This window comes from Heliconius melpomene, chromosome 11 (genome assembly GCF_056956725.1).
Source record: "Heliconius melpomene rosina isolate 202511_hmr_F chromosome 11, ASM5695672v1, whole genome shotgun sequence".
Classification (NCBI taxonomy): Eukaryota; Metazoa; Arthropoda; class Insecta; order Lepidoptera; family Nymphalidae; genus Heliconius; species Heliconius melpomene.
Genome location: NC_140399.1, coordinates 7004609 through 7021912, shown reverse-complemented (window position 1 = coordinate 7021912; position 17304 = coordinate 7004609). Strand labels below are relative to the sequence as shown.

Sequence of the window (17304 nt, the reverse complement as noted above, 5' to 3'; positions counted from 1 at the left end):
TTTGATCTGAACCTGTATTCACGCAACTTAATGCAATTTCCTAACCACTATGTCATTATAAGCAATGTGTAATCGACTTCAAGGAATTAGTTATAACAATGCTTATAACGTGTGATAATTGTTTCAGTTCGCAAGTTGCATAGCAAATGGCGCAACATCCGGGACGCCTACGTCAGAAATCTGAAGCGGAAGTCGGGCCAACGAGAGTACATGTACGCGAAACACCTAACATTCCTCAACAGTAGATACCTGGGACAGACGAACGAACAGACCGACGATGAGTCGTCGGACGAAGACAAAAAAACTGGCAAAACAAAAAACACTGAATTATCGTGTCAAAGTGACGACGAACCTACTATAGTCAGTGTTAAAAGGCAGAGAACTGAGAAGAGAGCGAATATCGAATTCGTTGATACCCCAAACCTAGTCACCAGCTTGCCCGATTTCCATCATTCTGGAGAAGACGAGGACAGATCCTTCTTCAATTCTCTATTACCTGCTGTCCGGGAGTTCAATTTGGATCAGAAGCTAGAATTTAAGTGTGAAGTTCTAAAACTCATCAAATATATACGTTCAAACCCAAGAAAGATGAGGGCCGAACAAAATTCACAATGTTTTCACTGATAAAATAAGGAAAAGTCAATGTGAGGAGAAGGTCTGTGATTGATTGGAATTAGGTTAGGAGAGCGCATTAAATATTATACGTTGAATATTTATATATAATACATATGTATGTATTTGAGGCCACAGGGGCATAAGCGTGTGACTGCAAACGTAAAGCTTATGGGTTCGATTTCCATTGGGGGAATGAATAATAGAAAATAATAATTTATTAATATTTTCCTTTCGTTGCTCTGGTAACAAGGCAAAGCTCAATGTTGAGTCCCGCTACTCAACTCAATATGTGTATATTTTCTGATTTTCGTCAAATAAAATTACTCGTTACTATTAATAATTTCTGTTTATTTATCACAAAACCTATTTCCATGCAATTTGAATGGCAAAAGAGAACTAAATTAAAACTTAAAGAAAAAAGCCCAAAAAGATAATGGACATTCATTTCTATTCCCGGGATGTAATTTGCATTTTGAAAGTTTAAACATTTACCATAAAACTTAATTACAATGATTAATGCAACGTTTTAAATTCCACCAACTGTTTCTATCATGACTTCTCACGCTGTCTTACAACATTTTTCTTTTAATTCTTTCTTGTATTTAATATACGAGTACATTTATTCGGACAATTTGTTAGTTATTGAACTCGACTAACTAAACTTCTTCGTTCAGTCAAAAAAACTTTAAAAATGGGTATACAATGAATGCAAAGTGCACCACCTGTTGAATATTTCAATACACTAATTAACAATTTCTATATAATATTTATACAATTTATAAAGTCAGAAGACGGAAACACTATCTATTGTATTATAATAATGAACTTTCTACACAATATCTAAAGAGTTAATTAAATTATAAGAGAGTTCCCAACAAAGCTAATTAGGAGCTCATATCTTACTGGCTGAGCCAACTACGGTCGCTGTCACACCCTATACTATAATACAAGCAAGGCAGACAGCTGTTTAGGAAAGCTGTGCTCGGTGAAATGAGCTTTGATCTGAACCTGTATTCACGCAACTTAATGCAATTTCCTAACCACTATGTCATTATAAGCAATGTGTAATCGACTTCAAGGAATTAGTTATAACAATGCTTATAACGTGTGATAATTGTTTCAGTTCGCAAGTTGCATAGCAAATGGCGCAACATCCGGGACGCCTACGTCAGAAATCTGAAGCGGAAGTCGGGCCAACGAGAGTACATGTACGCGAAACACCTAACATTCCTCAACAGTAGATACCTGGGACAGACGAACGAACAGACCGACGATGAGTCGTCGGACGAAGACAAAAAAACTGGCAAAACAAAAAACACTGAATTATCGTGTCAAAGTGACGACGAACCTACTATAGTCAGTGTTAAAAGGCAGAGAACTGAGAAGAGAGCGAATATCGAATTCGTTGATACCCCAAACCTAGTCACCAGCTTGCCCGATTTCCATCATTCTGGAGAAGACGAGGACAGATCCTTCTTCAATTCTCTATTACCTGCTGTCCGGGAGTTCAATTTGGATCAGAAGCTAGAATTTAAGTGTGAAGTTCTAAAACTCATCAAATATATACGTTCAAACCCAAGAAAGATGAGGGCCGAACAAAATTCACAATGTTTTCACTGATAAAATAAGGAAAAGTCAATGTGAGGAGAAGGTCTGTGATTGATTGGAATTAGGTTAGGAGAGCGCATTAAATATTATACGTTGAATATTTATATATAATACATATGTATGTATTTGAGGCCACAGGGGCATAAGCGTGTGACTGCAAACGTAAAGCTTATGGGTTCGATTTCCATTGGGGGAATGAATAATAGAAAATAATAATTTATTAATATTTTCCTTTCGTTGCTCTGGTAACAAGGCAAAGCTCAATGTTGAGTCCCGCTACTCAACTCAATATGTGTATATTTTCTGATTTTCGTCAAATAAAATTACTCGTTACTATTAATAATTTCTGTTTATTTATCACAAAACCTATTTCCATGCAATTTGAATGGCAAAAGAGAACTAAATTAAAACTTAAAGAAAAAAGCCCAAAAAGATAATGGACATTCATTTCTATTCCCGGGATGTAATTTGCATTTTGAAAGTTTAAACATTTACCATAAAACTTAATTACAATGATTAATGCAACGTTTTAAATTCCACCAACTGTTTCTATCATGACTTCTCACGCTGTCTTACAACATTTTTCTTTTAATTCTTTCTTGTATTTAATATACGAGTACATTTATTCGGACAATTTGTTAGTTATTGAACTCGACTAACTAAACTTCTTCGTTCAGTCAAAAAAACTTTAAAAATGGGTATACAATGAATGCAAAGTGCACCACCTGTTGAATATTTCAATACACTAATTAACAATTTCTATATAATATTTATACAATTTATAAAGTCAGAAGACGGAAACACTATCTATTGTATTATAATAATGAACTTTCTACACAATATCTAAAGAGTTAATTAAATTATAAGAGAGTTCCCAACAAAGCTAATTAGGAGCTCATATCTTACTGGCTGAGCCAACTACGGTCGCTGTCACACCCTATACTATAATACAAGCAAGGCAGACAGCTGTTTAGGAAAGCTGTGCTCGGTGAAATGAGCTTTGATCTGAACCTGTATTCACGCAACTTAATGCAATTTCCTAACCACTATGTCATTATAAGCAATGTGTAATCGACTTCAAGGAATTATTTATAACAATGCTTATAACGTGTGATAATTGTTTCAGTTCGCAAGTTGCATAGCAAATGGCGCAACATCCGGGACGCCTACGTCAGAAATCTGAAGCGGAAGTCGGGCCAACGAGAGTACATGTACGCGAAACACCTAACATTCCTCAACAGTAGATACCTGGGACAGACGAACGAACAGACCGACGATGAGTCGTCGGACGAAGACAAAATAACTGGCAAAACAAAAAACACTGAATTATCGTGTCAAAGTGACGACGAACCTACTATAGTCAGTGTTAAAAGGCAGAGAACTGAGAAGAGAGCGAATATCGAATTCGTTGATACCCCAAACCTAGTCACCAGCTTGCCCGATTTCCATCATTCTGGAGAAGACGAGGACAGATCCTTCTTCAATTCTCTATTACCTGCTGTCCGGGAGTTCAATTTGGATCAGAAGCTAGAATTTAAGTGTGAAGTTCTAAAACTCATCAAATATATACGTTCAAACCCAAGAAAGATGAGGGCCGAACAAAATTCACAATGTTTTCACTGATAAAATAAGGAAAAGTCAATGTGAGGAGAAGGTCTGTGATTGATTGGAATTAGGTTAGGAGAGCGCATTAAATATTATACGTTGAATATTTATATATAATACATATGTATGTATTTGAGGCCACAGGGGCATAAGCGTGTGACTGCAAACGTAAAGCTTATGGGTTCGATTTCCATTGGGGGAATGAATAATAGAAAATAATAATTTATTAATATTTTCCTTTCGTTGCTCTGGTAACAAGGCAAAGCTCAATGTTGAGTCCCGCTACTCAACTCAATATGTGTATATTTTCTGATTTTCGTCAAATAAAATTACTCGTTACTATTAATAATTTCTGTTTATTTATCACAAAACCTATTTCCATGCAATTTGAATGGCAAAAGAACTAAATTAAAACTTAAAGAAAAAAGCCCAAAAAGATAATGGACATTCATTTCTATTCCCGGGATGTAATTTGCATTTTGAAAGTTTAAACATTTACCATAAAACTTAATTACAATGATTAATGCAACGTTTTAAATTCCACCAACTGTTTCTATCATGACTTCTCACGCTGTCTTACAACATTTTTCTTTTAATTCTTTCTTGTATTTAATATACGAGTACATTTATTCGGACAATTTGTTAGTTATTGAACTCGACTAACTAAACTTCTTCGTTCAGTCAAAAAAACTTTAAAAATGGGTATACAATGAATGCAAAGTGCACCACCTGTTGAATATTTCAATACACTAATTAACAATTTCTATATAATATTTATACAATTTATAAAGTCAGAAGACGGAAACACTATCTATAGTATTATAATAATGAACTTTCTACACAATATCTAAAGAGTTAATTAAATCATAAGAGAGTTCCCAACAAAGCTAATTAGGAGCTCATATCTTACTGGCTGAGCCAACTACGGTCGCTGTCACACCCTATACTATAATACAAGCAAGGCAGACAGCTGTTTAGGAAAGCTGTGCTCGGTGAAATGAGCTTTGATCTGAACCTGTATTCACGCAACTTAATGCAATTTCCTAACCACTATGTCATTATAAGCAAAATAAATTATTGGGTACAGATTAAATAGGGAAAGCATTTAGGAGAGTTACTCAATGTGGATTATTGGAATTATATTTAAATAACATATTAAATTCACACGTATTTGAAACTTTATTTTTAAGTAGTAAAAAGATATTTCACATTTCCATTTTTTTTCGTTTATAAAATTTGCAAGTTGGGAAGTGCTCAAATTCTGCCAGAATTTAAGCACTTCCTGAACGCACCACGAATTTTAAATTATTAAAATCAACATACATCGAAAATTACTTAAATCATATATTATTATAATAATATTTCACAATAAAACGAACAGATAATAGCTCAATTTACATTTCAGTACACCAAAGTTAAACTTTATCCATGACAAATACGTCACGCACAAACTGAATTCTCGGTGATCAAATCCAACCATTCAACCGGTATTGTACCGGTATTGTAAACGTGGTTGTTGCCTTCAAGAACAAGTTGCTCTTATCTAGAAGCTTTAATTCTTCAATTAGTCTTGATTTAGTTATTAAGTCGGACAACCATACCAGTTGTTCCATATTAATACTGATTTTCTCTACAATATCTCTCTTGTCAGTGATTATTGGAGTGAAATATTCGTTAGTGAGACTTTCTGTAACTGATAACACTCCCATTCTATACTAAACTGACGTAGATACAAAACATGTCGTTTACATAATAAATTAATCTCATTATTAGAAAGGTCAAGATGTCATTTTAAATCAGCTTGAGCTATTGGCTGTTGAGTGCAGAACTCAATGTCGAGCTTAATGCCAGAACGAATAATTTATTGCCTCGACTGGGGATCGAACCCACACCATCTGCACCTCGACGGCCTCAAGATGAAACCGATCCTTGTGCTTTAATTGGAATTTCTATTGTTTATAAATCAGGTTTCCCTAGCAGTACAATGCCAGCGTATGTAAAATAACATTGAAATTATAACAAGAAAGGAAAGGAGGTTTACCTTTCGTTCGGCTGTAGCAGTTAGTTGCTGCAATCTCTGCGTCATATTTGACAGGCTCTGCTCGAAGGCTGAGACCACATGTGCCTGAAACAAAAGAAAAAACCTATTAATCATGGAGAAAATAAATTGCTATTATAACCAAAGCAAATACTGGATACAGAATAGGTATGGTCTGGATATCTTCATTCAAGAATAGCATTACAACTTCTTAAAGGAACTTGATTGACTTGTAAACACACGCAAACAGGAACAACAGCAAAAAATGAACCGTTTCCGTCGTTATATCACGTGTTACTTAAGTATTTTTTGTATTCATTTTTATTTTCAACGTAATATTAACTAACGCATCAAGCTTTAACATATCGTTTATTTAATGTGAATCTGCGAAATCTGTTTGTTTTTTCGTTTTGTAGATTTTCATATCATTCAAAAGAGTAAGTAATACAAAATTTACTTTTATTTTATTTCATATAGTAGAGAATATAAATTAATTATCGAAATTGTAAAGATCTTCTTATCTTCTAATTATATTCATATTTTTATTATTGTTGAGTGATTGATTTGTTAGCATATTTACAACGATATTAAGTTAATATTAGTTGAACTTTTAGACTACCATTCTAAGTTATTTTAATACTTACACATAGTAAAAGTGCTCTATTTGCTGTAATAGCTAACAACGTTAAATATATACTTCATTAGCTTTGTTTTACGCTTTATTGACGTAAACTTTGAGAACTTGAATCGAATGCCTTGTTTATCGATCAATCACAGATTACTTCCTTTTTAAGCTCGTTTATATGTAGAAATCTAGTTTCGAAATTAGAGCCGACCACAAACAGATAATGTATCCAAATAGGTTTTTTCGGATAACGGTAACTCCAGAACCGATAATTATTTAAATAGCCTCTACTATATGAGAAACCGGTTTCTATAGAGATGCGATAAAAACGTAATAACCTGTCAAAAAGATCGTAAACATGAGCTTCCCATCGATATAATAATGATGTAACGTAAGTACTTATTTCAATTTTAAATATGACTTCATCAGCTATGAATCTGTCATCTTCATTAATATATCAGAAGCAAACATGTGGGAGGATGTGTGAGGAGCCGAAAGAACTCATATGAGACATGAAGAATATTATGTTTCTAAAAATAAAGCACTTAAATTGTTGAGGAGGAGAATGTTGTGATTTTAAAGGAAGCGGGTGGGTTCGATTCTCACTTTTCATTTGTTCGCGCGGCGTTGAGTTCCACCAATCAACTCGCAATGCCTCCATAATTTGGCTGAAAGTGACGAACGGAGTGTCTTAGCACTAGGCTCCCTTCTACTTCCCTTCCTACCCTGCTACATTAGGGATACAGTGTAAAGCTAAAAAACTCACTTCGATATTATTAATGAATTCCATAGCACCTTGTTATTCATTTAACTTTATATCAGCTATAGTTTCTCTTTGCATATTGCAAGGCATACCTATTTAGAGAAATTGCGTATTGGAACTTACATTCAATGCCACAATTTTAATAAAAAAACTACTAGATAATAGAAGAAATTCCTCAAACTGAGATTTAAATTCACAACCGTCGTCTATAGTCACGTTCATTGCAGTATTACGCTAAACAAATTCTTAACAAAGTAAATATTTAAATTATATTAGCTTACACCTTACTGTAAAAGACAAATGAGTCATACAAAGTCCAAGTGAAATGGGTGCAGCTGGACAGGCAACCCTCTGTTTGCTACGTCACAGGAGTACTCTGCTAAATTAAAAAGGGCAACGGCCCCAATCCCTAACATCGTGTTAGCGCGTGCTTGCGAGTGTTCCCCAGGTCCTGAATTAATACATATTAATGTTATAAACGTTACTGGGAAAACCAATTTTACTATTTGTTTTATCGATCGATACCTTTAAGTATACTTAAAGAGTCTGGTCAATGCTTCTTATGATAGAGGGCTCGTAAACAGCTTAACTTTATTGATTAAACTTTTTTTTCAGCTTTATTAACATTCACTAACATATAGACTACTAAATATATGATTTTCATATAGTTTCATACTTATATTGGCGTGTAAGTCGTAAATTAAAATAAAGATATGTTCATGTTATACAAAAACAAACAGCAGGAAAAACTATAATTGCCAGCATTACCAGCTTAACCATTCGAAGAAGCGGCTGCAGATATACGAAAAAAAAACTATAAACATAATAAAATTTATTGTACATAATGATCGTTCTGAATGTGAAACTAATTTAAAAATACAACTATTCTCTTATTAGGGTATTCCACCTGCTTCTTCACCAATTATAACGTCCACTCCATTGATAGATCTCTTGCATATGCGCGTGCCAAGTAAAAAGTGAACCTGTGACCACCTGTATACGTTTATACGGTTAAAGAAATATTCCGTTTTATTCTACAGGTGTTGGCTATGAAGTACCTAATTAATTTTACTAAGATTGTGCGAATAAATACATGGAGCAAGTTGTCTAAGAGTCCTAACCAAGACTTGTTTGTTCTACCATCTGCCTGTTACCGTAATCGATATTTAAGAATTTGAAAAAATAATTAAATCAGCTTCACGCTCTATCCCGCACAAAGCAGGGTAGGCAAAGTGTTAAGAGACGACGATTCCCCGCTTTTCGCCGAATTTTGGACGCATTGCGCGTGGAGTGGGGAATGCAACTTGCCCAGACACCAGAGCAGAGAAATGGAAACATAAATTAAAATAAATATTCCATATCCTCGATTGGGGATCGAACCCACAAACAGTCGCGTTTTGCCCCTGAGCCACGACTGGCCTCTTCAAGAATATGGAAATATGATTATTCGCCTGTACAGGTCCACTTAGGTTCCCTATTAAACATAGCTATGTAGGGTGACAATAACCGCACAGGTTGCGAAGCAGGTGTAGGATAATTACCTTCACCATCAGCACCTGTGCCACCCGCACATCAAAAACGACTGGTTTGATTAGTTTAATTCAAAATATCAAATATGTTTTCCGTAGAAAAATATTTTGTTTATTACATATGTAATGTATTATATTTTTTTTTCAGGGAACCCAATGTTAAGACAATCCTCTCTCACTTTCCGCTGAATTCAGACGGCATTGCGGCGCCCTTTGTCTCGATAGTAGAGTTATTAATGAAAAATTTCCTTTGAAATTAAATATTTTTTTCCTCGAATGGGAATCAAACCTACAATCTGTCGCGTTTACAGTGACACACGAGGGCCCCTGCGCCACTATTGGCTTTAAATATAATATGTATTTTAAAAAAATATTTTACTTGTGTTGGCTTTCAAAACGAAATAAGAGCAGGTGTATTGTAAGCAAAATGAATGTGTATAATTTTATGTAATAGATTCCACAGCTGTACGTCTAACCTAGAAAAGACTAAACACTACTTTGAAAGACTATTATGTGCTTGGAATTGGAACAAAAATTTTAAAATAAACAAACCAACCATATCCCTAGAACAAATACAAAAATTTAAAAAATTGTAAAAACTAAGCTAAAATAAAAATAATTCCACATATTTTCTTTATATATATCTTAAGTAATATTACCAATATTAAATAAAGTTATTATATACCATAATCAAAATTACATAATTACTCAGGAACTAACGCAATATGCGCTAAAATAAAGGAAAACAACAAAAAGGCGAAACAATTAACTAATACATTAAAACAAAGTACAATGGGCCCTAACGGCCACCTCTATGGACATCACGCAACACGTGTCCATAGTTAGATTACGTAGAAATTTTAACTATATTTAACTTCCATTATTTCATTTTAATAATAATAATTAACGTGTTAGGTTGTTGGTTCGATTCCCACTAGAGGTATATGTATTTTTTTAATTTGTTTGGTTTTAGTCGTACACTAAATGGTCTATGAAAATGTTTATTCTATTACGATTTTCTTTGACGTTACTTAAAATAATCTTTTAAAGTTCTTAGCAAAACTTATTATTAAATACGAAATTCTCATATTTAGCACACACGCAGGGTACGCAGAGGGAACCTAGGAACCTAATCCTCCTTCATACAAATCATCGCTTAAACAATGCATGTATTATAACAAATAAAGCTATTTACTTTTAGTACAAGTCATGCAGGTAGATCCGTTACAATAGCTAGTAATAATAAAGAAAGTATAGTATCCTGGTTCAATATAAAGCTGTTGTTACAGTGCGTTAACCGTAGTTAAAATTTAACGTAAAATAGAATTTCCGTGAAAAAATGTCACCACAGTTTTTTTTATTTTTGCCTATTATAATATAATAGTTACATTCTAATTGTTTGATTCCCACTCGAGGAAATAAAATATTTAATATTTTCATCGAGGCAAAGACAGCAATGCCTTCAGAATTCGATGGAAAGGGAAAAGAATGTCTTTACACTAGGCTCTCTCTGCGTCATATAGAATGAAGCTTAAAAAAAAACATTTTTTTATTGTTTAAACAACTGTTTGGCACCATTTAAAACTTCTGTTCCTTTACACAGTGAAATTTTGTATCAAACTTATACGTTTTCTCACAATAAAATGTAGATATGGAACCCACTAAGCGATTGTGCTCCGAGAGTAGCTGTTATATTCTTAACAAGAAATATTTGTTCAACTGCCCTCTTCCTCTTTGGTTGCATTGTTTCGAGCACTCGTTGACATAAATATTCATATATTAATATGTTGTCTAACGTTAATATAACAAGGTTCGAGCTAAATTTTGTATTTTTTAGTTTAGAAATAATATAAAAATTCAATTAAAAATACTACTACAGTATTTGGCTTTTTATACGATTAATTGTGGCTGGCATTTGCTTATTAAATTCGAATGTATTTGTATATAAATAAAATTGAATATGAGGTTCAAATTGTTATTAAATTATGGATGCCCTAATTCCTTAATAAAGATTACTTATCTACCCAATCATTCATTTTAATATATAAAAAATGTCCAAACAATTTTTTTTCAGCGTCAAGCTGTATCAGGGACACTCCTTCCCCCATTTTCCGTCAAATTCTGAAGGCATTACGTGTTGAGTGACAGAACTTAACGCCGCGCTTTACCTTGACACCAGAGCGAAACCACCAAATATTAAATATTTCATTTCCTCGAGTGGGAACTCACAACCTGTCGCACCACGGCCCCAATAATATAATACGAAAATACAATATTAAAAGGCAGTTCATCTCATAATCTTATAACAAAAATGGAAGCTATCTCCAAGTTACATCTCCACAGCAATCATAGCATTCACAGATGGAGCCCTAACTGTAGCAGGACCTTAACCGAAGACAAATATAAGAGGTACCTATAGGCGGATGCAGCTATGTTAGGAAAGTGTGTCGTTGTTATAGCGGGGCTGGACAATGTTACAGAACTTGCGAGGCTGGTAGTTATCTCACGTTTGGACTTATATTTTTAGTAAATATTTTATATTTTATATTAGGAGATGATGTTTTTATTTATTTATTATATTACTAGCGACCCCCTTGCGGCTTCGCCCGCTTTTACTACTGGATTATTCATATAATGTATGTTTGCAAAGCACTTAAGATAATGTGAAAATTAATTAAACCCTAATGCAACCCGCATTTTCGTAGTTTCAATAAGCATTTTCCAATTGTTTTACACAGCAAAGTTTTTTTAGTAGGTACCGTAATTTTAAATCTTTGCTACTAATCTTTTCAAGTACTTATTAAAATATATTTAAATGACTATTTTTAGATAGTTAAATGACTATTTTTAAACGGAAGAAATTAAAAACAAAAGCCTACCTACTAATAACTACTACAAAAAATATGAAACCAAATATATCGCGCTGAAATAATACATACAACTCTAATTATCCAATACGTGTAAACGCATCTAAATCTTCGTTGCTATGCCTCTATAGCGGGCGGGTTTTTTTTTTCGAGCTTGTGGTTAATGCTGAAGAGGGTATTCTGTCCCTGATGAAAAGCAAGCACTACGGGGCTGCCTGTGAGGAAAATTAAATAGAATGCATTGGCCGGGAATCGAACCCGGGCCGCCCGCGTGGCAGGCGAGCATTCTACCACGGAACCACCGATGACTGCTCATGACGCGCTTGTATAAGCAAAACGTCGCGGGGCGCGTTTCGCAGCAAGGATGTTTTGATATTGTAACAACTTCTAAAGTACTTATTAAAATGAAAAAACAGTAAAAGACAGTTTTGATCTACATTAAATGGCCAACGTAACTAATATACTTATTTATATGCTGAGAGTAAGGGATAAGTGAAACTTGAGTAACATACAGCTGATGTGTCAACAATTAAATGCGTTTTTCTCTAAAACTATTCGCAATTTCGAAATAGTGTAAAAAGCAAATTTTATCTTCGTTTAACGTAGAAAATTAATAAAGTATTTTAAAGGATAAGGATTAATACCATTATGGAAAAATATCCCTCACAATAAAAAATATATTGAAATTACTATTTTTAGACAGAAATATGATCACTACACGTTATCCTTAAAATATAAAAATATGCTCTCGCGGACTTTTTTGTAGATCTTTTTAAGAGGAATAATAGTCCAGTACATTATTTTCATGTAGTACTTACCATTAAAGCAGCGCATGCGCGAAAGTGTCTCAACGGGTAGGACTTTATACACATTTATCGTATTTATGTTAATTTACATAAGAATGTACAAATAATAAACTATATATAAACCTTCCCTGAGAAATACACGACCTAATGGTGAAAACCGCATAAAAATCCGTTGGGTGGTTTAGAAGAAGAAGAGTTAGAAAGTTCAGACAGACACGAAAAGCGACTTTGTTTTATAAGATATAGGATAGGATTAATAGAATTAATTATTAATAAGAGAGCTGTCCTAACGCAGGGGGCACAAAGTGACTGGCTTTGGGTCGAACCCCACTCCAGAAAATTAAATATTTATATTTCCATTTCTTCGCTCTGTCATCAAGACAAAAGCGCGGGGTTAAGTTCCGTCACACGACAAGCAATGCTTCCAGAATCCAGCGGAAAGTGGGGAACAGAGTAACTTCAAACTAGTTTCCCTTTGCCTACTGTGCTGTGTACGAGATACAGAGCGTGAAAATGTTTTAATTATTTTTTTAATTTAATAAACTATTAATAAATAAAAATTATGTAGCAATCAATTATTATTTCACATTATTTATAGCTTTTAATATTTCTGTCAACACTATTCTGTATTAGTTTTGTTACCGTGGGAAAGAATATTTTATTGTATAAAATATATTTCTGAATCAAGATTAAAATCACCTGATGCGAACTACTTTGGTAGCTGGCCAGGTAGCTGTTTTTTTTGTTACTAACTTATAAGGGTTTTTATATATGAGCGCTCCGGTTAAATCTCAGTCCAGCAGTTAATAATGCACCTGTCGTTTAGAATTAAGTTTTCGAGAACAACTTTGTAACGAAATTGGAAGTGATTTGAAGTTCGGATACAGTTTTAATAAATTATTAAATAATTAATATTCCACACTAAATGTAGTTAATCTATATATATAAATTCGAAAGGTCACTCACTCATCACGAAATCTCAGAAACTACAAATGCTAGGAATCTGAAATTTTGCATAGGAGTTACTTATAGCACGTAGGTGCTCGCTAAGATGGGAATTTGCAATATTCGACTTCTAAGGGGTTGTTTTTGGAGTTGGAAGTTTGTATGAAACTTCGTTACTACAAATGCTAGGAGTCTCAAATTTTGCATAAACGTCACTTATGGGACATAGGTACTCCTCATGGAGACAAAAATTAATAATAAAGTAGTTTACGCAGGCGAAGCCGCGGGCGGGCCGCTAGTATGTAATACTTTTAAACATTTATGTAAAATACATTTTGTTTTAAAATAGCTGTATTCGCGCGTGAAGGATGATAATTTAGTTCTTTCAACTTTAAATTTTTGTAAAAACTTTTAAAATATAGCCTAAATATTAGGTTGTTATAAACTTCCTATCATTAATTATTTTTGAAGCTACTATTATTTTCATGTACCTATCTATTATAATTTTTTTACTAGTACAATCAAATAGAAAACAAATGAGTTGAACGCCCGGAAGCTTTTGAATAATGGCTTGTGGAAAAATAACCAATATATTATCGCGTTATAATTACACACATTCCTAAACAAAAAATATGAACTGTTAACATGCAAACTAATTGAGGTGATTAAAAATCAATTAAGTTTTAAAGTAGGCGAAAATTATGTCACTCGGATATGATTTCACCTGTACTAATATTTGGTCTAACCACCGAGGACGCAAAAGACCGTGCAAACTGGAGTAGGTTGAATAGGAAGGCAGACCCTGGCAATAGCCGTGATTAATGCCAGGGGGAAGAAGAAGTAGGAACTATCCTAAAGAACGTTTTCAAATAAGATCTTCTAAATCTTCATGTAAATTGATATAATCAAATTTCATATATTAAGATTTTTTTTGCAGCTGCACGCTGGATCCCGTATGTAACACTGTAGGCAGAGAGTTTAGTGTTAACACACTCCGCTTATCACTTTTCGCTCAATTAAATAATATTAAACATAACATTGCCTCGAGTGGGAATTTCCATTTAATTGACGTAATGTAGCGTAATATTCTAAAAAAAACCTATTACTATAAATAATTAACAAGAATTAAAAATTAAAATGTTTGTGAACTAGAACACCGCCATTAGTATTATCAACGTCCTAAGTTATTTATTAGCTGTGAACATACGAGTAAAATCGAAAATATAAAATCGAAAGGTCACTCACTCATCACGAAATCTCAGAAACTACATGTGCTAGGAATCCCAAATTTTTTTCCCAGACGGGAATTTGCAATATTCGACTTCTAAGGGGTTGTTTTTGGGGTTGAAAGTTTGTATGAAACTTCGTTACTACAAATGCTAGGAGTCTCAAATTTTGCATGGACGTCACTTATAGGACGTAGGTACTCATGGAGACCGAAATTAATAACAACGTAGTTCACGCAGACGAAGCCGCGGGCGGGCCGCTAGTATTACATATAGATACAATAAATATAAGCTACTAAGTGATTACGACAGCTGAATCAATTACATTTTTTACAAGCGGAAATCAATTACTCGCTTATTACTCGTGTTTAATATATATTGTATTCTTACGGTAGAGCTAAAGGCCGTAATTTTATAACTATATAATGTAATTATTATAATGATAATTTATAAAAAAAATATGTTTTTTTTCCTTCACGCTGTATCCCATAGCAGGGTAGACAGAGGGAAACTAGAGCTAAGAAACCCCCATTCCCCATTCTCCGCCAAATTCTGAAGGTATTGCGCGGAACTCAACTACGCGCAATGCCTTTGCGAAATTAAATAAACATGTTTAGATATAAATTTATACAAATAAAATTCGTACATACCTCTTCTAGTATAGGACAACTTTTGTATCGTGACTTTTTGATGGCAAGTTCCCACCAAGGCACAGGAGGTTTGGGCCGAAGAATCGTTTGACATCCAACTTTAGGATCTTGAGATTCGTACAGCGTTCCCAATGTTCTCGATGAAGGTGAAGGATCTCGTTCCTCTTCAGCTGGTATTCCAGTTACACACTCGCAACATTTATGTGGTTTCTTGGTGAACGGTTGTGGCTTGTAGTCTACGCTAAAAGAATGTCTGTAACTAAGTCGTTTTGTGAAACCGTTCGTTTCGCTTATTGATCTCTTAAAACCATTTCGATTATTTTGCAATGGCATTCGAGGTATCTGTTGCACGTCGCTCGAAATACTATTTGTATTATTCAAATCATAGTTGTCGCCATTCATAGGAGTATTTGGTTCAGAATGATATCCAATTTTATTCCTATGCAGACTCCCGTAGAATGGATTTTCCGAAATAATTGGTGGCTTAATATCGATAAATTTGGGTCTTCTCATATTAAGTGTAGCGAATTTTTGAGGAGATTTATGAAATCTCGATTTATTTGGCAATTCTTTCAAAACGTCCTCTGTGTCAGTTGACGGTATCGTCGAGTTGTCGCTGTAACTGGAAATAGGTCGATCATTGTCAGTAAGGTATGAGGAAGATTCAGAACAGTTATCCCGATCGCTACTTCTCTTTCGATAGTCGACGGAAGAACCCGTAGTACGTATGGAGTGTAGCTCTGCTGCATCCTGCTTCACTGCATACGTTTCATGAGAATGACCTCCATTGCTTAAAGTTGGTACAATCATTTTCTCATTTGATTCCGTTTCTCTCGGCAGTTCCAAGCTTTTTAAGCGTCTGCGAGGTTTTGTGTCTATTGAATCGTAATGACTTTCATGTCGACCATTAATAGATTTTACTGGAGAGTTGCTCTTAGAGTGCGGTGGAGTTACTTTGGCATAAATGGGTTCAGTAAAGCTAATTCTTGATGGTCTATTTACGTATATACTTTGTGATTCGCCAGTTGCATATTGCACACCACAACTGCTCTCTAGGAAATTATTCTTGCTTGTTCTATTTAATGTAAAATATTCCGAATGCCTTTGAGGTAGATTAGAAACACTATTTGGTTCAACTAGATTCCTTATCTTTATTCGACTTCTCGGGGCACGGATAGTTGCGAATCCATCGTGGATCGGGGATCCGTAGTAAGTTGTTTGCGATGTTGTTACCGCCATATTAAATACACTTTTTAAACAAACATTATCACTATTTTTTTATAATCACTCACTGAATTTGTAATACCATTTTTGTAGCTTCTTGTGATATTTCGCCATTTATTCTATATTTATAAATAAATATTATAACATATATTTGGTACTTATAAGTTTAAAAAAATAAGGGGTTCTTTAATTAGGATTCATGGCTTATCATACGAAAGATATAATAAATCTTAATCAATATAGATTGTAATTCTGCTACCGAAACAACCCTATATATTATTTTTAGTTACATCATCAAAAGATCAATGAATGCAACGGATTCATTAAAAGCACTTGTAGAAACAACTAAAATAGACTAATAATAAAATTATTATTTATAGACACTAAGCAGTAAAGCTGTTAAGGCATATGTTTTCAAGATCATTTTGTAAATAACATGAAATTAAAAAAATACTATAAATCCATAAATTATTGTAATATGTTATTTTAAATATATTAAGTACTAGCGACCCACTAGAGGCTTCGCCCGCGTGATCTATAATTTTTTTATTTCTTGAATGCCGTATTCTAAAATATTAATGCTCATTTAAATTACTGGTAAAAATAACATTACTCACATTTTAATAAAATATGAATTGTTATAAACATTTAATCAAATTTTAATGACGACAAAAATTATAGATTCATCTATTTCGTGATGGTATTCTGATGGTATTCCGTGAATACACTACAGTACCTACTATTTATATACGTTTTTAGAAATAAATTTGTAAATTTAACTATTGTATAGCCCCTAGAACTCA

At 33.8% G+C, this 17304-nt stretch overlaps 1 protein-coding gene across 9 annotated transcripts in view; it reads right to left on the bottom strand.

Moving 5' to 3' along the window:
• The window catches only part of sick (sickie), a 254751-nt gene that overhangs the window by 63541 nt on the left and 173906 nt on the right, over positions 1-17304 (bottom strand). For all 9 annotated transcript variants that reach the window (XM_085192441.1, XM_085192442.1, XM_085192444.1 and 6 more), the window contains one exon: positions 5870-5953. In XM_085192441.1, coding sequence (XP_085048567.1) covers positions 5870-5953 — 84 coding nt within the window. The remainder of the gene's footprint in view (positions 1-5869; positions 5954-17304) is intronic.